General features: G+C 42.9%; 1 protein-coding gene across 1 annotated transcript in view; it reads left to right on the top strand.

Annotated features, from left to right (window-relative positions):
* LOC137167048 (uncharacterized) overlaps nucleotides 1-24,608 on the top strand; it is a 170,153-nt gene that overhangs the window by 124,671 nt on the left and 20,874 nt on the right. The window contains exon 9 of the mRNA XM_067569006.1: nucleotides 14,434-14,592. Coding sequence (XP_067425107.1) covers nucleotides 14,434-14,592 — 159 coding nt within the window. The remainder of the gene's footprint in view (nucleotides 1-14,433; nucleotides 14,593-24,608) is intronic.

Below are 24,608 nucleotides of genomic sequence, written 5' to 3'. Positions count from 1 at the left end.
CTCCAAGAGTGAGGGATTGGGGTGGCACCAGTTCAGATTGCAGAAGGGAACATCACAGCTGGTGAGGCTTATGACAGTTTATGCAAGCCTCTTATTAAAAGAAGCAATCATTGGCCTCATGAGAGAGAATCTCATTTTTTGTTTAAAATGTCTTTTTCCTTGCAAAGATAGCCTTGAAATCATGAACAGATGGGAATAGTTCACTAGGGTTGAAAGAAACGAGTGGCTGGATTTCATTTCTATAGCTAAAGACTGGGAAGGAAACCTAAAGTTTAGCCCCATCCTTCTCTTCCTCTCTCCACTCTTTGTAAAGCAAGTCATTTTGGGTTCTAGCATAAAGAAACTTATTTTCTCCAAAATCTTCCGGTTGTGCCCATGTAGAGTTATGAGATGATGAGGACAACAATCAGTTATGTTTATATGTGGTTCAGTGGCCAAAAAATAAAAATAAATAAAAAATGCAGGTCCACCAATAATGCTAAAGCTAGCTCTGCTTATTAAATTTTTCAAATTTTCATCCTCTTTTGAAGCTATGACTGAGCCAGCGGCTCCGCACTCAGGCATGTGCTGCATCATGAGTGAATATTCATTTATAGGTTTGAATATTTATGTATAAATTTTACTATGACACTCATGGTCATAGTGTCTGCCTGCCTCACAGTCACTTAACTAATTTATCCTCAAAACATCTCTTTTTCCTCAAAACATCTATTTTTATTTCCATTTTACAGATGAGGAACAGAAAGATTAAATAACTTGGCCTGGGGCACACAGGAAGTCTGTAGCAGAGTCTGTAATAGAACCCTGAACTCCCAAGTCCTTGTTCAGTAGCTTAATTACAAGACAATTATTCTTCTCAATTCCTGGTGTTGTTATGGCAGCTGTTGCAAGAAGAGCTCTTGCACTAGTGTTCAAGGGCCACATCACTTGAGCAGCTACGCTGCTGTAAGCTTTCTAGTATAGCTGCTAAGAACCAACGGGAGATAGCTCTCCCATTGACTTAATTAATCCACCCCCAACAAGCAGCTCTCCCACCAACATAGCGCTGTCCTCACCAGCACTTAGGTTGGTGTAACTTATGTCGCTCAGAGGTTGGCCTATTCATACCCCTGAATGACATAAATTATACCGACATAAGTGTTGGTGTAGGCCTAGGTCCCTAAACCCTAGTCATAAAATACCTGGTCCCCAATATGACCTGTCCTCCTGAGATTGCCAATGAGATTGCCAGCAGTTAGGGGAGACCACCCACCTCAAGAACTAAATAAAATCCATTCTTCAATTTGACCACCCAGTGAAGCAATAGAAGAGAGACCCATTCCACACCTGCTGAGAGGAATGTTCATGAAGTGTATGTCTACGCTACAGAGTTAAGTCAACTTAAATTACATCGATGATCATAATCATTAATTACATTGGTTGTGCATGTCCACACAACTCTCCTTGTTTTGGTGGAGTGCGTTTACAGTTGTTGCTCTTGCATCGACAGAGAGTGTTGCATCGTGGGTAGCTATCCCACTGTGTAACTCGCCACCCTTTGTCGCCCTCTGCTGCTAGGAGCTCTGCAAACAGATCACAGTGCATTATGGGGTGTGCTCGCCATCTTATGATTTAGTTCTTTCCATTCCATCATTCCCTGGGTTTCCAAATTCATTTCATACAATTTTTCATCAGCCATTGTAAACTGTGCTCCTGCCAGATCTGCCTGACTGCATGGATCCTGAACTGCTGATCCTGCAGTATTTCATGAGTTGCAAAACAGAGAGTGAATCGGTAGTGCATACCCTGCTGTCTGCCATGGAAACAAATAATTCAAGATTGCTGGCATTCATGGAACAGCTACACATGGTGGACCATCAGTACTGGGCTCAGGAAAGAAGCACTGAGTGGTGCGATCACATTGTTACCCATGTATGGAATGACTAGCAGTGGCTGCAAAACTTCTGGATGTGCAAATCCATCTTCCTGGAATTGTGTGCGGAGCTTCCCCCAGCACTGTGGAGCAAGATATCAGAATGACACCTGCCCTTACTATGGAAAAGTGAGTGGCAATCACTATGTGGAAGCTGGCAACTTCAGATTGCTACAGGTTAGTTGTGAATCAGTTTGGAGTTGGAAAGTCCACTCTACGGGTTGCGGTGATGCATGTGTGCAGGGCCATTAATCGCATTCTGCTACAAAGGACTGAGAGTCTTGGAAATGTGAGTGAAATAGTGGATGGTTTCACAGTGATGGGACGATAGATGGCACACACATCCCAATTTTGGCCCCAGATCATCTTGCAACGAGTACATCAACCAAAAGGGCTACTTCTCCATGGTCTTGCAGGCACTGGTGGATCACCTGGGCCATTTCACTGACATCAATGTGGGGTGGTCATGGAAGGCGCATAATGCATGCATCTTTTGGAACACTGGACTGTATAAAAAGCTGCACACTGGGACTTTCTTTCCAAACCAAAGTGGTATGTGAAAATGCCCATAGTGACCTTGGGAGACACCGCCTACTCCTTGATCCTGTAGCTCATGAAGCCTTACACCAGGAACCTACACAGCAGTAAGGAGTGCTTCAACAGCAGGCTCAGCAGGTGCTGAATGACCATTGAACGTGCCTTTGGCCAATTAAAATGTCACTGGCACTGTCTTTTTGGTTGGTTAGACCTCAGTGAGGAAAATATTTGTGACATGAAGGCGGAAAAGTTTCCCCAAGCATGGAGCTTTGAGATTGATCAACTGGCTGCTGATTTTGAGCAACCAGATACCAGGGCAATTAGAGGGGCACAGCAGGTGACTATTTGAATCAGGGAGGCTTTGAAGGAGCATTTTGACAATGATTCTCAGTAATGCGTCTTTATGTGATGCATTCGACCAGGCAGTGTTTACTTACCACCTTGAATGACCTCTGCAGTGCTTGCTTCCTGAATGTTAATTGTACTGAGCAAATATTCCTGCCTATAGTCACTGTGTTGTGCAAAATTAAGCACTTGGGACTTTTTCAAGGGGGAAAGGCAGTATGCCACATTTATTGACAAAAACTAAAGTAATAACTAACTTAAACCTACACACACACACACACACACACACACATACACGCGCCCAAACGTACCAGAAAGCGTTCTATAGTTATATATATATAGCTACCAATCCTGGTCGTGGCTTGAGATCGTAGCTAGGGTTCATTGCTGGAGTTCGTGGCTCGCGGCAGCTACCTGGCCAGGGAAGCTGGGCACGAGGAGAGCAGGGTCCTTGTCGGGCGCGCACCGACACTCTTCTTTAGATGATATGTAGAACGCTGTTTTTCCCCCAAAGCCTTGAAATCTCACCCAGTCTTTTATAGGTTTTTCAGTTCTGCTGTGTCACGTCGCTTCTCTGTGACCCTTGATTGCTGGTACAATAGCAGACGTGACTTTCAGCTTGTTCTTTGATGTCTTGATTAAGTTTGATTAAGTTTTTCTGGGGTGGATCCTTCTTTGCTTTTTGGGGCTATGTTCACACTCTTCAGCCTAGGATGGACTTCACACTTCATCAGGACAACTTCAAGCTGGCAGTTTGGGTCTGACTCACACACACATACACCCTCCATTCATACCTATCTTATTCATCTAAAGGTTTAGAAAGGGTTTGACACAAGATGGAGTACATAGGGTCAAAATGGGGTTTGACACAAGATGGAGTACATAGGTCAAAATGGGGTTTTACATTCACAATATGGAGTATGACTGAGAGAAGTTCAAATGTTACATGATTTCAATAATAACCATATAGAGGTTGACACAAATAAGGGTATGAATTGAAAGCTATGAATTAATCTACAGGGTTACAATTACAATTAAAAGCTCTGACTTAAGTTCCAGGGTTACAATTACAATTTTATTCCTACAACTGTATTTGAATATTAGCACTGACCGACTTGTGTATGACACAAATAAAGACTCATTTTGCTTCAAAGACTCAAGTTTGATAACAGGACAAAACACAAACTTTTAGTCAAACAGGGAACATGGCAATGAAGAGCAGTCTCTCAGTTAGGGCTCTCACAGCTGTTTGTAACTCCAGCTTTCATTGTGAAACAAGACCCTAAACGCAGAGTGAATGGGGTACTAGGAACATGTCAGGAATGTGGTGGGGGAGCTTGGGGAGGGCATGGAACAGAGTTCTGTATTGGCTGCAGGGAGAGTCGTGCATGGATGTGCCCAGACTGTAGCGTAATGAGGGACTTGAGCATCTCTATCTGGCCCTCCAGGAGCTTTATCATTCACTCCTGCCCCTCTCTCCTTTCCAAGCTATTCAACCTGTCTTTCATTAATTGTCTCCCTCCATGCTCTTGTTTTGCTATGTGCTGTATCTGTTGACTGCAGCACTTCGTGAAACATATCCTCCTTGCTCTTCACAACTTTATCTGACAGAGATACTCTTACGGCAGGGAGGAGTGGGTCCTCAAGGGAACATCTGCAGAAGTCAAAGAAACAATGAACAGAGACAGTATTGTGAGTCTGCTCACAGCTGTGAATCACAAAAGTTACACATACTTCTTTCTCATTGTCCCTTTGGCTAGCACACAGCTCGGTGCGAATCCCAAATATGGTGAGTCTGCTGGAGTGGGGGGCAGGATGGGAAAGGGGAGTTAGCAAGAAGGGACAAAGGGTCTGGGTAGTTTGTGAAGAAGGTTACTGCAAGCACCTAGGGAGACTATTTTGAATATTGATACCCTTTCCCACAGGCTAGGGTAATTGAACCTGATATCTCACTCCTAAGGGTAACCCAGGATGCAAGGGTGCATCTCCTGCATGCATGTGGCTTCAGATCAGCTCCGTATGCCTCTCGCTTGTGGGCCGCCCTGGTCCCTGCAGAATAATTGACAGGTGGTGAAGTTAAATTTCCTACAGAAGAGGGAGGAGAAACAAGGCAGCTCTGCCTTCAGCAGAGGACTGCAGAATATTTACATGAAAGTTTCCTAGAAATCTCTATGGAGGATTCCCAGGACTTCCCAGTGTACATGAACAAACTTTTCTGTCGGGCCCCAACTGTGCAGATGCACAGGCTCTGTTCATTTCTGTTCCTTATCCCTCCTCTACCATTTAACAACATACATGAGAGATCAATCTCCTTTCACCATGCAGTAGCAAAGCAGAATGAGTGCTTACCAGAGCTCACGTCCCATGCTTCATGCATGCCAGAGCTGGAGTGCTGGGACTGGCTAGACCACTCCAGAGTCAAAAAGAGATCCTGACTCACCGTGCAACCGGATGACCCTGTCATGTGCTCCACATAATCCTCCTGCTCCACTTCCTCATCCACCACTTTGTCCTCGGGGATGTGTCTGCTGGCCGATGCCTCCAGTGCCCCCAGAATATCCATGGCGCTCTTTGTGGTGGAGGTGCGGTCAATGCCGAGGATGGCATGCAGCTCCTTGTAGAACCGGCATGTCTTCGGCGCTGCACCAAAGTGACTGTTGGCCTCCCTTGCCTTCTGGTATGCTTACCTCAGCTCCTTGATCTTATCACGGCACTGCTGTGTGTCTCTTTCATGCCCATTCTCCTGCATGCCTCAAACAATTAGCCCACAGGTATTAAAGTTTCTATGGCTGGAGTGAAGCTGCCACTGCACAGCCTCCTCTTCCCATAGACCCAGTAGATCCAACAGTTCCAGGGTACTTCACACAGGAGTGCATCTGCTGCAGAAAGCTGGCATGGTCAGCTGGGAAGATGTTGTGGGAGCTGTGCATGCTGAGCAAACAGGAAGGGAATTTCAAAAATTCCTGGGCCGTTATATGGGGAGAGGCATGTATACTTTCAGGGCAGTGGAATTCAAACTGGTGACCAGACCACCCAGGATGGGCTTTGTGGGACACCACCTGGAGGCCAATTAGGGTGACATAATGGAGCATAGTATCTACACTGATGCTGTGTTGATCTAACTACATCGCAAAAAGCCCTATGCCTCTCATGGAGGTGATTTTATTATGTCAGCATAGGAGGAGAGTTACATTGGCGGGTGGAGCATTTCAGTGTGTACACTTCCACTGTTTTGTCAACAAAAGCTGACTTTTGTCAACAAAACTGTGTGGTGTAGACAAGGCCTTAGCCATGGATGGAGGGAACAGATAGCTTGAAGGGAAAAGGATAAAGAGTATGGAGCTGATTATTTTTAATGGTTGGTAGAAATGCTCATATTTTAGTTGCTTTATGAGAAAAGATTAGCTTTGACTTTACCTTTAAACCACACTTTAAAGATTACCTTTAAACCACACTCACTCCAAGCCCTTTGCACTACAATGAATACCTGTACAACATGGGGCTGATAACTCCTGTTTGTTCTGAATGGGGGAAACTTAGGCAATAGGCAGATTGTCTCAAAAGCGGTGATTCAAAATGTAATTTATTTGACTGTTAGATTTCTTTCCATCCACTTTAAGGTTTTCAACAACACCCGTCCTTATAGCGTTTAAGACCTTCCCAGGTAAATTAGATCTGCATGACAATATGTCTGCTTAACTTCATTGAGTTTCCTGACCTCCCCCCCCACCCTGGGGAGGAGGCTTTTCTTGGGATGTGTTTTTGTTTTTCTAAAAATTAAATTATAATTAATTTAATTCTTTCTCTTCTTTTCCTTCCCCATTAATCTGGTCATTGTGGGTAAACTTTGTTAGAGGAGAAATTTGCAACATGACATGAATGTGGTCAGAGTCTGGTTTAATGTAGCCACACTTAAAACTTTTGAACCAAGAATAATTTGTCTCCTGCTCTCAGATGTTTCATTCTGAGACTTGTAAACTGCATTGAATCAGAAGAGTGCATCTGTCTTAGATGGAGATACAGTTGCTTGTGTAGGTCCATTGATGGCCAAAGGTCAGTTCTAAGGTCTTGAACTGCCAATGGAAGTGAATGGCAAAACAGCGGACGGATAGGAGCACAGAGGTGATGTGCTCATGTGACCATACTTCATTGAGGAGGGAGGCAGAAAAGCAATTTTAGCTAGTCCAAAGGCTCAGGGCTGCAGTTTCCTTTGTGGTTTCAGTGCACCCATTATAGGGGGGATTACCAGGTGATCCATGCAATGGCTTTCCCTGTCTTCAGCACCCACAAAAGCACAGTGAGATGCATGGAGACCCCAACAGTCTCTGCTCTGCAGCGTGTAAAGGTCCACACCCTCAGGTACAGCTCTCAGAATCTGATCCTCCATTGCTGTCCTGCTGCCCATCAGTTCTGCTGCCTTCAGGGCCCTCTGCATTCATGGAGGAGGCAGCATGATGAATGGGGGCTCAGTTTACCTTGGGAATTCTAAAACTAGATTGGAATTGCCTTGAGATGGCATCCTTGTTGACTGAGAAACCAAGTTAGATAAATCACAGATCCTTATGATTGTCCCATGGCAATATAATGACATAGTTGAAGATAATGACAACAGTGTACTTACTTTTAAAAGCCTTAAACATCATTCTTGCATCTGAAATTCATAAAAATAATCCATCTGATGGCTATTTTGGCTTTATCAACCGCTAAGGTGTATCCTGGAAAATGTAATTCAAGCACTCTGTTACTGGTTGAGTACTGATTATTCATTATAATTCTTAAATTAGCTCCCAAAAACCTTATCAAGATCAGCATCCCATTGTACTAGACACTTTACAAACACACAATATGCAATGGGCCCTGAACCAAAGAGTTTACAGCATAAATTGTCTTTGTCATCTAACAACTATTTTAATAGTTTTAATCACTCATAAAATATTGCAATTATAGCATGAACAAATGTTTTAATAACAGCTTAATGTTTTGATCCATGTAATTAAAAAATAACAAATGAGCTGTAGTGATTTACATTATATTAATGTCTTCAATGAGTTTTGGTCTTTGTGGGTCATGATATCAGAGTCCTTTGATGGAATTATTTCCCTTCAGCTGTCTGCAATCTATCTTTTATTCTCCAGATGATTTCAGAAAGGGCCTTGCACGGTATAATGTCATAAACTTCAAATGTAGCATACAAGCAATTTAGTCATTAAGAACCTGACAATTAATTATGCCCTTTCTAATGCCTTGACATTGTATTTAAAATATAGTCTCATTCACTGTAGAGCACTTAGTATTGAAAAGGATTCTTCACGTTTCAGATATTTATTAGGTTTTGTGTGGCCAGAGTATTACTAGCTGACAATAGAACGATAATAAGGTGAAGGGACAGTGCATCTAATTATCAGTTTCTATGTAGTACAAAATCATTCCAAGATGGAGTAATAGCTGCCAAATTTACTTCAAACAACAACCTCAGATTCTAAATAAAAAAACCTGAAGTTTGAATAGTGCTTAATTATAAAATGTTCTGTTAGGACTTTGTTCAGGTTTCTTTTTTTTCTGTTTTATACTTTGTACCATGAAAACTTTGTCATAAAACCTGCTGTACAGTACAATACTAGCATGCTAATATTAGTTCTGGAGTAATTAGCTAGTTTTATTGTTATATCATGGATATTTATTTGGTGTGTACTGTTCATGAAAATAAACTAATTTCATTTAAGAAAGAAAAATGCTCAAATACTAACCAGTAAAGTTCCTGTGACATTAAATGTCTATGTCTTCCCCATCTTGTAATATCCATATAGGGGTTATTAATCAATGCTAATTATTGCTTTTGTTTAAGTGATATTTATTTTCATAAATTCTGCGCAATAACAACTTTTAAGCATTATGTATTTTAGGCATTTTAGAAATAGAACTACCACTCATTAAAACTCAGTTAGGAAATAAGGTAGAGTCCCAGATAAATTGCAGAAAACATAGGTAGTGGTGCCTACAGTTAAGCTTGCTCAACACTTTCCGTAATAAGACCTTGTTTTCAATTTCTTATAAATTTACCAAACAGCCAGAACTTTATATTTGGCTGGGTGGGGGAAAGAGAGAAGGATGTTTGTCCTAGTGTCAAAGATGTGCCTTTTGCTATCCCTGTGAAAATCTCCACCCAAATTTGTCCAAGTTAGGAGTCTCTGAATACCTCTGTTTGCGCTTGCTTAGTAGAGACTTGTTAGAGTTTGGCAGCTAAATTCCCTAAAGATTCCATCTGTAGAAGATTCCCTGCAGTTGCTCTTCCATTCTGCCACAAGTTGCTGTGGCTCCAGGCAAAGGAACTGAGAGCAGAAAGTCTTTCCTGTGCTTGTTACAACCTTAATTTGACCTGCATGTTTAATGTAGTCTTTAATTACATGATCACATACTTTTTATTCCCCCACACGTTGGATTGTGCCCAGGAAATAAATTAGGATAGTAAAGTGATTAAGCTGGTATCTGTAAGATCCCTGCCTGGTTTGTTGCAGAAGTTGGAAGGTAATGGTTGAGGCAGGGGACTACAGAGATGGTTTTCTGAAGACAGTTGAATACAGCCCTGGAGAAGAGTTACTACGTAATGCTGGGCAAGTCAGCTAAACCAGTATGTTTACAGTGGGTCACTAATTGTGTGTTCCTCATTTTCTGGATGTCCAACTTGAAATTCTGGGGTCGGATTTGCAGAATAGCTTCAACTGAAGTCAGTTTGGGCTGTCTGCTGAACAAATAAAATGGTAAGTGCTAAGTGGGAAAAAATAGCATGTGATCATATAATTAAAGACTATCATAATGCATATGCACAAGATAACTGAATTAAGGTTGCATGGGCAAACTTAATTCTTGCATTTCCTAACTTTTGAATACTTTGTGTTTTGTATGTAATGTACCAACACATCCTCTACAGTCTTAGCGTATGAAACCTATAACATGCAGAGCTAGAAGGTTTGATATATTTGCCTCTGTAGTCCTGGATCTCTGGAATATCTTTTCTTCTTCACCTTTAAAATGACGATGGAACTAATCTTTTATAAATGAGGTTTAAAAACTTTATTTCAGAAGTCTTAGGCTGAAAAGCAGTCTGCTTTGTTTATCTGTGTCTTTTACATTTTCTGTTTCAGTGTTTCTTGTCTATGACACACAGAACTTCTATGATGGATAGATACCTAAGAAATAAGATGATTAAGTATTATAGTCATTCAGAAAAGATACTTTATAAATATTATATTTGTCCTAAATCTAAATTGGAATAACATCTCTAGAAAAATCCCTGAATTAAATTATATATATATATGCACACACATATATATATATGTGATCCTCCATAAAGAGTCTAACATTTGTCAATTTGTCTTCAACCATTAGAGCGTCAGGTGTTAATATTGTATATTTGAGGAACAAAGTAATTAAAATCTAATTCTCTTCAGGTATTGGGGAAATTGGAAACAAGTGTTATGGAAATGGAGAGAGGAAAAATCCTCTGGTGCTATTTCTGTAGCAGGGAACAAATAATTAGTATACTGTGTAATATCAGGCTTAAATCTTGGAAAAGTAGTTCATCTGCAATAGATACTGGACTATTGATGAATGATCAAGGTGAACTAGAAAAATTGATTCTATGATTCTATGTTGAGGCTTTTCATATATTTTCCTCAGAAATCTTTCACTCAGAGAGAGGACCCATATTCATTGCCTGCAGTTAGGACTGTTTGGTTAATTAATTGCCTACAATGCCTTAGAAGATTTAATTAGGCTCAGTAGCATTGTTTACTCCACTGAAGGTATAATAGAAAGAGATACTGCTCTATTTCTACTGCGCAGGTTCACAAAGCACAGCTGTCAAATTTTATGTCACTCTTCAAGTAACATTTTTGAGGATGAAGGTGTTTGAATGAAACTCCTTTTCTAAGTCAGCCTCTCTTCTCCCATTTAAAAATAATAAATGAATTATAATGCTTCCATCCCAAAACCATAAAGTGCTATCACCTGGGGGGTTAGTGGTATTATCCACATTTTGCAAATGGGTAAACTAAGGCAGTGAAAACTGACATGACTTCCCATGGTCATAAAGTGACTCAGCTGCGAATAGGATCTGAAAGGGCTGACTCCCAATCCTGTGCGTTAACCACAGTAACATCCTTCCCCCATTTTATAGCCGCAGTGTCTTCAGTCCTCTCTTTCCTTCTCATGGTCCCAGTCTCTCCCCTATTTCTTAATTTAGTCATCATTGTCTGTGTTATCTTGCACTTGGGCTCAGATTTAGGTGCTTAGATCCCAGTTTTAGGTGCAGCTGTGATCCACAAAACCCCTGCTCAGCTGTGGCCTAAACTCATTCAGCACTTAAATTTGTGCTGTAAAAATCCCCATAGATGCCTACATTTCTGTCTCTGGGCACACGCACTGCTGTCTCACTCCAAGGGTCCGGATGCCTATCTCTTTCCTGTGCCCCAGCATAATCCACAGGCCAGGGGAAGATAAGCAGGTGAATGCCTATCTTCTCTGTGGGGTCTGAACAGATTGCTGTGCTCAAAGTTTGTCTATCAGATTGGGTCGCATTCAAAATCTCACCAGAGGAGGAGATGCTCTTATAACTTCTAGCCCAGTGGCTAGAGCATGCACCTGGGATGTAGGAGACCCAGATTCAATTCCTGTGTCTGCCTGATCAGGAGAAGGGATTTGAACAGAGCTCTCCCACCTCTTGGGAGAATATTTTAACCACTGAGCTATGGGGTATTTTGTGTGTGTGTGTGGGGGGGGGGGGGGATAAGGGGGGATCTCCTTCAATCTGTCCTGTTGAAACTGTTCCAGATTGGATAAGTACTTAGTCATTGTGCCAGAGAGAGAATAGTGAGAATGCTTCTATAGCTTGGTGGTTAGAGCATCCACCTAGAATGTGGACGATCCAAGGTCCATCCCCCAGTTCCAGTGATTCTTTGTCTCGATAGTTAAAGTGAATCAGATTCAACAGTAGAGATTGATGGAGGATCCCACATCAGAATATCCCAGGGGTTAGGGAGCTCTCTTAGGAGGTGGAAGACCTCTTTTTCAAATTCTTTCTCCCTGTCAGGCAGGGGGGGAATTGAACGTGGGTCTCCCACATCTCAGTTGAGTTCTCTAACCACTAGGCTAAAAATTGTAAGGTGGGTGCTGCTGCTTCCTTCTCCAGCCGTTGGTGTGGAGTGAGGCAGGTGCTTAACTAATTCCCACAAGAACCTGGTTAGGCACCTAAACTCCAGAAGAGGGGTGGGGCTTAGGTCACACCCTAATGTTGACATCTCCCACTGGCTATTTTAGGTGGCTCTTCCCCCATCCCGCCAGCATGCTGTCTTTTGTGGATTTCACTTTTAGGCACCTATCTCTCCCCATTTATTGTACAGGAGCCTAGACTCCTAACTCAGGCTTTGTGGTTTCCAGTGCGCTTCCAGTGATTGGTGCCTAAATGTTAGGTGTTGCAATGCCTGAGTCCCTTTTGTAGATCCCAGCCTTGGCCCTTTCTCTGCCACATTTTTGTTGGCCTGTTTCCTGCAATGAACCAGTCTCCCTCTTCTCGCTTCTCCTCTATCCTTTCTCTCCCTGAGCTTTATTGCATTCCCAGTAGCCCTGCCTTCCTCATGTCATCGGTGCCTCTGAGGGTGGAGCACTGCTGCTTAGGGGCAGGAAGCAGCATGGCTGGTCACCTACTGCTTCCTATCCCAGTGTGCTGCACTGGTATGCAGAGTGGGGAATGAGGGAGCCAGCAGAGGGAAAAGTGAAAATGGAATCTTTTGGCGATAATGCCCAAGAGTAGCCTTTGGTAGCTGGGAGAAGAAACTGAAGGAGGAACCTTGCTCAGTGGCTGCAACCCTGCTATGAATGATGTTTCACTGGCATGAATGAGTGTGTGACAGCATGGGCAAATGGGGGAAGCGAATGTCTTTTTGTTTTGTGTTTGTAAAGTGCTTAGTGCAATGGGGTCCTGGTGCATATTTTGTGCTCTTTTTAAAAAAAAATAAATGTAGTTCCTAGAGACCATTTTGTTCTTATTGTAGACTGTTAGGACTTTATAATGATTTGTGGGTCTGTTACACCAGGAGGATTAAGATGTGAAAGAACAATTTGTCTAGATTAGGTAGTGGTTTCCACTGCTGAACATCATTTGTTTGCTTTTGGGTCTGTCTTCTCAAATTTTTTAAGTGATCTTTTAACCATATTTAATTAGACCAAATAATTCTCTTTGGAGCACGGACATATACATAATTAGGAATGGAGTGGTGGGGACAGATGCAAAAAATGGCATGCAATTTAGTACAATTCCATTGGAGCATTAACATGCTGACAGTTTTGGGCAGTTTTCTTTGTCTTTACAAAAAAGTAACCAACCATTTGATCATTGAAAATTACTGTGTGTGAAATATTCTGAAGATTTGTGAGCCTTGTTTAAAAAAAATAAATAAAGCAGCTTCTTGGACCCTTCCACAAGTCGCTTTTGAGCATCATTTTAAAAATAGATAAAGGAAGGATAAAAAAGGACTAAAAACAAACCACACACTATCTTGTGGTGATATGCGTCTTCATCGCTGCATAATTTACCCATAGTTCTGCAGTTCTGTATAAAAGGAAACCTACACATGCTTATAGATTGATACAAATTACTGTGAATGCCACAAATGTCACTCATTTCACAAAATACGTAGGGCCAAATAATGGCTACCACTGAAAGAATACACACAATGGCAGACAGTATATGGAGATAGGCGGTATTTCAGACCAGATAATATTGCAGCCGTGGTGAAGGGCAGAAACGGGAGATGAAGCCCTGCTTGCTGCACTAAGGAAATGGTTGAGGGCTCATAGGCAAGCTTTCCTTCTCCCCAAACACACTGGTTATTACCTGGAGACCAGGGCTGGGACAGGGAGAGTGCCTTTTGTATAGGTGCGCACTGCTTGAATACACTTCATAAATTATTCCTCATTCTGTACTAAGCAGATATAAGCCTTCTAGGTCTGCTCACACTGATTCCTTGTCACCCAAGCATTCCATTAGCTGTCACGGTAAGAGACGTAAGTTTGTACGTAACATAGTCGAGCTTTTGTGTGCCAAGTTTTTGTGTCTCAGTATTCGCTTTCAAATGCTATTTCTGTCATGAATCACTAGCAGAATTAGGTTTATGCTCCCTTCTGCTATATCAGAAAAATGTACATTTATGTTTTATAACACCAAACTGTGTATAATCTTGTAAATCATATATTAAGACAACAACAAAAGGGGCTTTTAACCTTCAACCTCATGCCGATATATCAGATGCGGACGGACTGGTTTAAAACCAGGGAGCAGACACTTTGTTTTATTTATCTTTTATCTTGAAAGGTTGTTGCTTTCCATGTTTTAAAAGTGTTACACTCTGAAATGTTTAAATAGGGAAGTTTGGATTAGTGATGTCTCCTGTAAATAGTGTGAGGAACTCAGCAGTTAAAACTCATTCTGGGTGTACAGTAGGTGCCTTGCATGTTATTGAATTATTTAAATCCGCAGCATGTACTCTGTTTCCACATGTGTGTTGTTGAAACTTTAATGAACTCTAAACTACTGTTAATGAAAGTGGTGGTTTGTATCATTTGAATTTGCAAATGTATTACAGGTGAAACTGGAGCACTCCTTCAGCCAAGAATTCACTGTGGAGAATGTGCTTGCAACACTGCCTGCATTTCCCAAGGGGGGCCCTCAGCAACGGGCCAAAAGGGCTGCGGAGGCCCTGGTAAAAGCTTCTAATTATTCCAGGCTAATGGCAGTGCAGCAGGTGAGGGAACCTTATTGGGTTTACTGAAGTTTTAAACATTTTTCTGCGTGTGTAGTTTTTGTTGATTTTTTATTTTAAATTGCTTTAAATCCACTAAAGCGCCTGCTGTGCTGACTTTGTTCCATGGGCTGGGGGTGTAGCAGAGGGTGATTGTGGTGGTGGTGAAGCAGAAAGTGTACAGGCACTGGTACAGGGGTGCGACATATCAGAAAAGGCTCTTAGCACAAAGCCAGTCAAAATCTGGTTTGGTTTTGTTTTTCCACATGACCCATTTGTACTTTTTGTATTTTTATATATAATAGACAGTATTTCAGAATAGTATAAATTATCTTATATTGCATTGCCAATATACTTTTTCCACTTTTTAAAACATTTTTACAGTTTGTCTTGTAAAGAAAAATGTTTCCATGTTACAAATAGCTACAGAACCAAGTATTTATTTTGCAGCTATCAAGGGAAGTAAAATGTTCTCCCATAAATAAATGTTACCATGTGTGGAGCATGTTTATTTTTTAGCCTCTTGTAGATTTATAGGTATTGTTAGATATGCATAAATAAGCTCCATTTGGGATCATTGCACTGAATCTGTTTAACATTAAAAAAAATCAACAAACAGTAAATTCAAATATTTGAAAAGATTGAATTCAACTCTCTGTAACTAGAGGGAAAAGAGAACTAAAATGATCATTTTTTTCATGTTGTCTATTGTTTATGAAGTTGAAATTAGCAATAGGAGAAATTAGCAAGTTTTTCAGAATTAACACCATCAGAATGTCAACCTTCCGGTCTGCCAAAACTTTTTACCCTCACTTCTGATGAGTGGTGGTATTAATGAGACTCTTTGTTATTTACACAGTCAATTTATGGATTTGTAAAGCCTGTCTAATTAATCAGATTTCATGGCAGTTCTGTGACAAGCATTAAGATTGCTTTAAGTAATTAAACTTGTGACTTGTTAATATTATGATTGGAATAATATACACTCTGTTTTGGTCTGGATTCAAACACTGAAGCATAAGAGTTTGATGAGACAGTGTTTAAACAGTAAGCACTACTAGTGGGTCTCAACTTATTTACCATTATGGGCCGCATTCACACAATATATTTGCTACCTGTATGGCCCTGAGAATGTCACATGGGCCACAGCTGTATGCTGATTGAGCCATAAGCGACCTGCGGTTTAGAGCCTGGTTTAGAGGCTTCCAGTCAGGATCAGAGCCCCATTGTTGTAAGTCCTGTACAAACTCATAAGAAGAAACATCCCTGCTTCTGTCTGGACTTTTATGTGTGTGATCTGTGGAAGTACCACACTGTAGGCTATGATAATCAAAGCTTACAACTAGTTAGTTTTCTCTAAAGAAACAAGTTGTCTATATTTGAGCCCAGGCTGAATAGGGAATGTTTAAAACAATATTTATGAGGAATATTATAATAATTGAGAAACTTGATCTTTAAGGTGTTATGTATTCATTTAATTTGAATTGCTTGTAATCTTATTCATGAGTACTGTGGTTTTGGGATGTTAATAAAAGTTTTAATTCTTCTATGTACATTGATGCAGAAGCAGTATAGAACAAGAAAACGTCTGCCTTACTTAGATATTATGTTTAATGCTTAGGTTTCAAATAATTGCTGCACAATAGGAATTGGTTGAAAAACCATGAGGATTTATTTATAATTTCAAAATTACAGTAAAGGACATTTATTGAGGCATGGTATCATAGTGAAGTATAGAAAATTGCATAATGTTTCGACGTAGGAGGAAGATGCAGTGATGTAAATAGATAGGTCAGTTTTCCAGTTTCCCTAGTTTTAATTCAAATCTTTTTTCCCCAGTAGATCTTTTGCGAGTGATCAGATGTAAGTTAGAGCCATCAAGTCATTTTCAAACCTACTGGAGAATATAATGAAAAATATATCAATATACTCATCTTCACTAGCATAAATTTTCTTGTATAATTAATATTAGTGTTTATTTTATTTGTACCACTATGGATTAGTATCTAGAATCTAGATAGCATAAATGACTTGTCTCTGATAATCCAGCCTAGTGGGGCTCTTTCATTATTTATGTCATGGATCACATAACTGAGTAGCATAATATTGAGGCTCTTCTTGTTTCTTAATATTTTGGAGCATTCATATGAGCTTCTGGAGCATGGGCAGCCTACCTAGTGGGTGGAGCAGGACCTTGTCTGGTGGTTGTAGTGGCAGTTCGGGTAAGGACAAGTGAAGATCCAGGGATCAGGCCAGGTAGAGGAAAGCCGTTCTTTACTGTTTTGTCTGATTTTGGACCAGGCTGAAAAAAGCCTCGGTCCTGACTCCATATGTTGGGCCACAGCAGAGCAGCATTCTGGGCTGAATTGTATGTGCACAAAAGGGGAGCTGCAAGGCAAGGACAGGGTAGGAAACTAGGAGGCATAGAGACCTGGGACACAGAGCCATGCTTCCCAGTCTTGCAATGGGAGTAGGAGGAAGGGCTCTAGGAAAGACAGGAGGGGAGAATGTGCGGAGTGGGGATTGTAGGAGGCTGGGAAGGTTTAAGAAGTGCATGGAGGAAATGCAGGGCAATGATGCAGTATTAAGGAAGGGGTTGCGAGTCCTGCTCTGAGGACATGGTGCAGAGGAGCATCCCAGAGGAGGTCAAGTGGAGTCACTTTTACACTTCCCAAAAGTGCAATAATATGGCTCTTGGGTCTGATTAACTTCTTATCTAAGTAACCCCACAGGGAATCACTTAGGTTTATTCACTCTCTGGAAACCTCAGAATTGAAAATAAAATCTGGAGCCTCAGGGTGTTCAAGTAGGGTTGCCACCTCTGAGGTACCAAAAAAAAAAAAAAAAAAAAATGGACATCCTGGATGATCCTGAGCCCACAAAACTGGAGAGCCGGCAGTATCTACTAAACACCCTTACAGATTTCCCAGGATACCTACCTGAAAAAGGGATGATCCTGGGAAAATCTGGATGGGTGGCTACCATAAAGAACTTCGCACATTTTTCCTCTTTATGGAGAGAGACTTGTGGCATTATGGAGGAGACAGAGAACATTCCCCTTTAGCCATGTAGATACATTTGTAAAGAGGACTGGTTCCTCCATGACAATGCCTGACCTCGTTATTCATGACAGTGCTCCTTTAGGAACTGGAATATCACTGTCTACCCCCTCCTCACTCTTTCCGCCTCTGCCTATGGTTGCAAATTAGCTCCCTCTCCAAGGTGGGGGAAGCGACAGAAGAGATGTAATGCTAACCAGTGAATAGATTTCTATTTGGAAATCATAGAGGAGGTGCTTCTTAAGTCCATCCCTGTCTGTGGATTCAGCAACTGCTTTATGATCTTAAGGAGGAGCTTACCCTGGGTCCTGGGGAAGAGGAAATATTTCTAATTAGTTTTGCTATCCAGCCTTCCATGGGTTCAGAGGTCTTTCCATCCCTTATTCTTCTCCTTTGCTGTCCTGTACAGCATAGAACAGAGGGAAGCCTATAAACCATAAATCAGGCACAGATGGTAACAAAAATGTTACAGAAGGATCACGTTTATTGGTTAATATGCAAAAGAAAGAAAGGGGGGAAAGGTTAATCAGAAAAACATCTGAAATTTCAAATGCACATTCTCGTTTTGAAAAAAAAAAAAAAAGCTGTGCCCCTGAGCCAGTGTTTTTTAGCTAAGACATGAGTACAAACAAGGGTCTATTTATGTTCTGTTAAATATAAACACAAGAAAACAGTAGTAGTAGTAAGTATTCAGCTTAGTTTGTGTAGACATTATAAAACATGCTTTATAAAACAGTGAGACCAAAGTTTTCATTTTGCACATAAGATATTAGAGGTGGTCAGAAAAGAGGAAGATTTATGGCAAAAAAAAGAAAAAGTCTCTTTTCTGTCAGAACTTTGAAAAATTCTGGCTGGCTGTATAGCAGATGAGAATAGCAGGACGGATTTTTCATCTCTTTTTTTTACTTGGAAAAATCAAAATTTGGAAAATTTCTATTGGCTTTATCGCATTTGCAGGGATTTACTTTGGCAAATTAAAATAACTAAATAAATAAATAACTAATAAATAAAACATGAAACTGTCTTAACAAGGATTATTAAGAATATTCTCAGTAATTCATTCATAAATCCTTCATTAGGAAACACCGAACACTTTTGTAAAGGATTCTATGAAAGGAGCCATTTTCTCCCATAATACATTCAGGCATGTTTAGGACATAGATTTGTGTTTGCTGTTGTTCCAAGTGAAGCTGGCGTCTCCCTATTCCTAAGTAATTGTCCTCTGGTTATAGTCTTATCTTCTTACATCTTTGAATTTCAGTCAGTTGTTTAAGTTATCTCCGTCTCATCAGCTCACTAGCAGGCATAACGTTCTGGCATAACGTTCCTCTGGGTCTCTTCAACAGATGTTTGGCAGGTTTACTGGATCTCTCTTGTATGAGACGGTCTCTCAGTCTGGCCTCCGCGGAGAATAGGATTGGGGCTGTTTGGGATTGGAAACTGAAATTGTCCCAAAAGATAAATATTTTTCTTGATTAAAGACAAACGTTTTCTTTCAAGATATAACTCCTTGGTAATCAACGGAAGTTTTCAAACTGCATGCCATCCAGGTCTTCCACTAACACAGTTTCCATGCAGAGATAGGGCCAACCAAATTTACATTTTGACAACAAGCTAAAGATGAAGTATAAAGGGGATATTTGCATGTTAACTGATTAAAAGTAAATTAAGGTTGTGTCTCCAAATCTCTCCTCCTGCAGTTTTAAGTCGTAAATTCAATAACCAAGCTGGCATCCATAATAACAGTTTATTCAACCTTCGGGACCAGACCAGTCTTTAAAAAAAAAAAAAAAAAAAAAGAGGGGGGGGGGGAGGGGAGGGAAGGGCATAAAAATTTTCAGTAAAATAGAACTTTCAAAATAATTAAATTATAGTTTTCTCAGGACTTTGACTATCATGTCACAAAGATTCCTTTCCCTATATGAGTGTTCTAAACGGGAGTTAATTTGGGATAGGTATGCTGTATTTTTAGGTCACTTTGAACATAAGAACGGCCATACTGGGTCAGACCAATGGTCCATCTAACCAAGCGTCTTGTCTTCCGGCAGTAGCCAATTCCAGGTGCTTAAGAGAGAATAACAGAACAGGTAATCATCAAGTGATCCATTCCCAGCCTCTGGCAAACAGCAACCCCTGCCTATCCTGGATAATAGCCATTGATGGACCTATCTTCCATGAACTTATCTAGTTCTTTTTTGAACCCCATTATAATCTTGGCCTTCACAGCATCCTCTGGCAAGGAGTTCCACGGGTTGGCTGTGTGTTGTGTGAAGAAAAACCAAACATCAAAGATATTTTCACACCACTCCCATCTTCTACATCACCTCCTAAAGAGCTCAGTTGGGGAAGCAGATAGTTGTCCTGCTAATGGGGAAGAGGGAAACAGTAAACTGCTTGGAGGTGGGAGGATGAGGTAAGGTAGTGGACAGTGCTTATACACACCCAACGTAATCCTAAAATCAACTACTTTTTCAAATTTAATGGAAATACTGGTTGGGTAACTGTATGTAAACTTCATATATTTAAGAGGAGGAGAGTGAGAATGAGGGAGGTCCTCCATGTGCTTTAATGAAGAATTTTACTAGCAGAATATTGTAATAGAAATGTGGGATGCAATAGCCATTAGAACTGTAAGTCAAATAATAAGGTGAAAACAATTATGTGTTCTCTGCTTTCTCAGCACAGCTATTCCAGTCTTCCACTGGTAAAAGGCTAATCAAAACCACAATGCAGGTGCTTATTAAAGAGCCTAACCCTACCAGTCAAAAAGGAATAAAACATTGTGTATCCCTCTGTGCAATGTCCCTCACACTAAATTCTCATGGTTCATTGCGTAGATGGATGTTATTTAAGGCAGTCCACAGCTAGTGCAAAGAAGATAACATTCTTTTGGGTGGTCTAAGGTTTATCTCAATATTAATACACAGTGTACAAAATCTTCTGATTTTAACATCATAAAGCAAAGAAAATTGCAAGTCACAAAATCAGATTCAGCTCTTTATGATGGATAATATTAAGTGGGTTAAAACCATAAGGTTTTTTTTTCAGAAAATTCAGTTTCTTCTTCGAGTGTTTGCTTGTGTCCACTCCACAGTACGTGCTTGTGTGCCCCATGCGCGGTTACCAGAAAATGTTTTCCCTTAACAAATCCCATAGGGCTGGCTCCAGCGCCCTCTGGAGCCCCACGCACATGCAGCGATATATGTTCCTTCTTTTTGCCACTGACAGTTACTGGAACTGCATTCTTGCTTGCTTCAGCGAGTCCCTCTTAGTTGTAGCCTTTGTTTTATAAGTACTTGTTAAGTAGTTGTTTAGATAGTTCTTAGTTACAGTTGTTGTAATTGATAAGGTAGTCCCGTTAGGGATCTTCACCCGGCGTCAGGGTATGCCCTGATCTCCGGGCTTTACGCCTTGTAAATCCTTCAGGAAAGCCTTCCCGATTAGCGACCCCCACAAAGACTGCTTAAAGTGCCTTGGAAAGTCTCATTGTAAGCACAAGTGGTGCATCTGCAAGGCATTCAGACTGAGGACTAAAAAGGACAGAGATATCCGTCTGAAGGCCTTGTTAATGGAAGCGGCACTGAGACTGGCATTGGAACAGTGCTGCTCCCTTTTGGCACCGAGCACTGAGAAAGAAGCCCAGGAAACAACATCCGGCAGACGACTGCTCCCCTGCATGGAAGAACTCTAAGGACGCAGGATTAAGCTCTGGGGCAGCTCAGAGCCAGTGTGCCAAGCAACCCCGCAGGGTCAGTTTTCACCCAGGACTGTGAGCCCTTTCACAGAGCGTCCCTCCATCTCCAGAGTGCAGGAGGGGACTGCTACATCTTGTGGTGCCAACGATGCTGGAGGCGCTTCAGGTGGCGGCCGACTTCTTGGCCCTGCCTGTCCCACGTACCACATCAGCCTGGATGGAAATGGCAAGGGGTAGAGTGCTCGCATCGAAGGGAAAACCTCACCGGACACCGAGGTACCTCTCCACGAAACGGGTCACAGCGGAGGAGATTGGTCCCACTGAGAGGCCAATCCTCTGGGGCGCGTTCCCCAGCACCGAGGCGGTCTCCAGGGGCAGATCACTGGTACCACAGGAGCCCAGACAGCCCAAAGTGGCACTCATGATCGCTAGCACCAAGGGCAGCGGCATCGATGAGTTGATGCAGGTCCAGCTCGGTATTGAGCAGACGCTCCCCGTCTGGGGCCAGGCACTGTTCTAGGTCACCAGCACCAGTGAGTTCGCCTGTGCTTGGGTGGTGCAGAACCCAGTCGCTGGCATCACGGTGCTCACCAAAAGAAGACCCACGCTGACAGCGGGCTTCAGTAGCAAGATGCTCCCGGTCACCCAGACGCCGTTCCTGCTCCTCCTCTTACCGTGGACAATCCTCCTCACCAAGTTGGTCCAGGAAGTGATGTCACCAGTCACCAGACTCGTACTCCCCATCACCAACACGTTGGTGAAGGGAGTGCTGGGATAAGAGACACAGATACTGCTACCCCTCCCCTCGGTACCGTGGTACGGAGAGATGGTCAAGCTCTGGGTGACGCTGGTCTTCAGCAGGAGGGTCCAGTGATTCCAGGAAGGGAAAGAACCAACTGGCTCCTCCCACCCAGCCTTCATGACCTGAAGGACAAGGACAAGGTCCCTGTCCACCCCCTCCAGGGTGACCTCAGGGCCAATGGCCACCCTAATAGCAATACTGGAACTCCTGGCCTCGGGTCCCTACTCCCTGGTCTCATCAAAGAAGCAATCAGGGCTCCAAGCACCACCAGTGAAGGCCCATGACTCCAAGTCAGGGGAGGAATCAGATCCTATGCAGGGTGCATCTGCAGGACCTCCCATGCACTTAGCAGAAGTGCCAGCCCCCCCGGCACCGGGTCAGTCATCCTCTTCCTCCCCAGACGAGGCACTGGTGGCAGGCCCATTGGCTCCTCTGGACGATTTCTGAGCACACCTAGGAACTCCCAGAAAGGGTGACCTCCAACCTGGGGCTGGAGGCAGAAGAGCTGCAGGAACAGATGGACGACCTGTTTAATGTAGTGGCAGCAGCAGCACCATCCCGGGTTGCCCTGCCGGTGCACGAAGGCCTAAAGCTGGCCAAGGGTGTCTGGCAAACTCCATGCTCTTTGCCCCGACCTCGAAGCGGGTGGAAAGAAAGTATTATGTTCCCACGAAAGGGTTCGAATACTTGTTCACTCACCCTGTGCCGAGTTCCCTAGTAGTGGAGGTGGCAAATGAGAAAGACAGGCAGGGTCAGCCTGGCTCAACTCCCAAAAACAAGGACAGCAAGAAACTAGACTTGTTCGGGAGAAAAAATTATTCTACTGCCAGTCTACAGTTCCACATTGCCAACCAATAGGTGTTGTTAGGGAGGTATAATTATAACTTCTGGGACTCTCTCAAGCATTTTGGGGAGGTCATACCTCCGGATCACAGGACAGTAGCCAGAGTGGCTTTACAGGCTGCTTCAGATGCGACCGACTCAGCTGCAAGGGCAATGGCCTCGGGGATCTCCATGCACCGTTGCTTGTGGCTCCAGTTGTCCGGTCTCTCCCAGGAGGTGCAACAGTCCATACAGGACCTACTGTTCGACAGCACTGTACTCTTCTCGGAGCAGATGGATGTGAAGTTCCATAGCCTTAAGGACTCCAGGGCAACTCTGTGCTTGTTGAGTCTGTACATGCTGCAGGCTTCCAGGAGGCAGTTTTGGCCTCAGCAGAGCCAGCAACATCAGCAGCCCAGGTTGCCCGCACAGCGCTTTGGGACCTACAGGAGGAGAGACAGAGAGAGGAACGTTAGGTGGCGCAGGCAGGGCCCACCTTCTTCCTCGACTATGCAGCTGCCTACCTCCCAATGCTCAGTCAGCAGCATGCATTTTGATGGTGCACACAAGGACAGCATTCCAGCCTTGCACCTGCATCCTGCATCCTCACCTTTCCTGAACCATCTCGCTCCTTTCCTCCTGGCCTGGGCCCATATAACATTGGACCACTGGGTCCTGAGTACCATTGGAATGGGCTATACTCTCCAATTTTCCTCTCCTCCTCCCCACACCTTCCCGTCCCCGTCCCTCTTCGGGGACCCCTCTCACGAGCAACTCCTCTTACAAGAGGTGCGCAATCTTCTCATACTGGGAGCCATAGAGGAGGTTCCATTGGATATGAGAGGACGAGGTTTCTACTCCCGATATTTCCTCATCCCGAAGGCCAAAGGGGGACTCAGACCCATCGTGGACCTCCGTAGCCTAAACAGGTACATCACAAGGCAAAAATTCCTCATGGTTTCCTGGCCTCTTTTATCCCCTCCCTGAATCCAGGAGACTGGTATGCTGCCCTCGATTTGAAGGATGCATATTTTCACATATCGATCTTTCTGGGTCACAGAGGATTTCTCAGGTTAATGATCTGGAGGATGGGGTAGATTGCACCCTCAGCAAGTTTGCGGACGACACTAAACTGGGGGGAGTGGTAGATATCCTGGAGGGTAGGGATAGGATACAGAGTGACCTAAACAAACTGGAGGATTGGGCCAAAAGAAATCTAATGAGGTTCAACAAGGACAAGTGCAGAGTCCTCCACTTAGGAAGGAAGAATCCCATGCACAGCTATAGACTGGGGACTGACGAGCTGGGCAGCAGCTCTGCAGAAAAGGACCTGGGGGTAACGGTGGATAAAAAGCTGGATATGAGTCAGCAGTGTGCCCTGGTTGTCAAGAAGGCTAATGGCATATTGGGCTGCATTAGGAGGGGCATTGCCAGCAGGTCACGGGAAGTGATTATTCCCCTCTATTCGGCATTGGTGAGGCCGCATTTAGAATATTGTGTCCAGTTTTGGGCCCCCCACTACAAAAAGGATGTGGACAAGTTAGAGAGAGTGCAGCGGAGGGCAACCAAAATGATTAGGGGGCTGGAGCACAGGACTTATGAGGAGAGGCTGAGGGAACTGGGCTTGTTTAGTCTGCAAAAG

Source organism: Emydura macquarii, unplaced genomic scaffold (genome assembly GCF_026122565.2).
Source record: "Emydura macquarii macquarii isolate MOO-44397 ecotype Brisbane River unplaced genomic scaffold, CSIRO-AGI_Emac_v2 contig_2897, whole genome shotgun sequence".
Lineage (NCBI taxonomy): Eukaryota > Metazoa > Chordata > Testudines > Chelidae > Emydura > Emydura macquarii.
The sequence above is the reverse complement of the archived record's forward strand: the minus strand, read 5'-3'. Positions and strand labels throughout refer to the sequence as shown.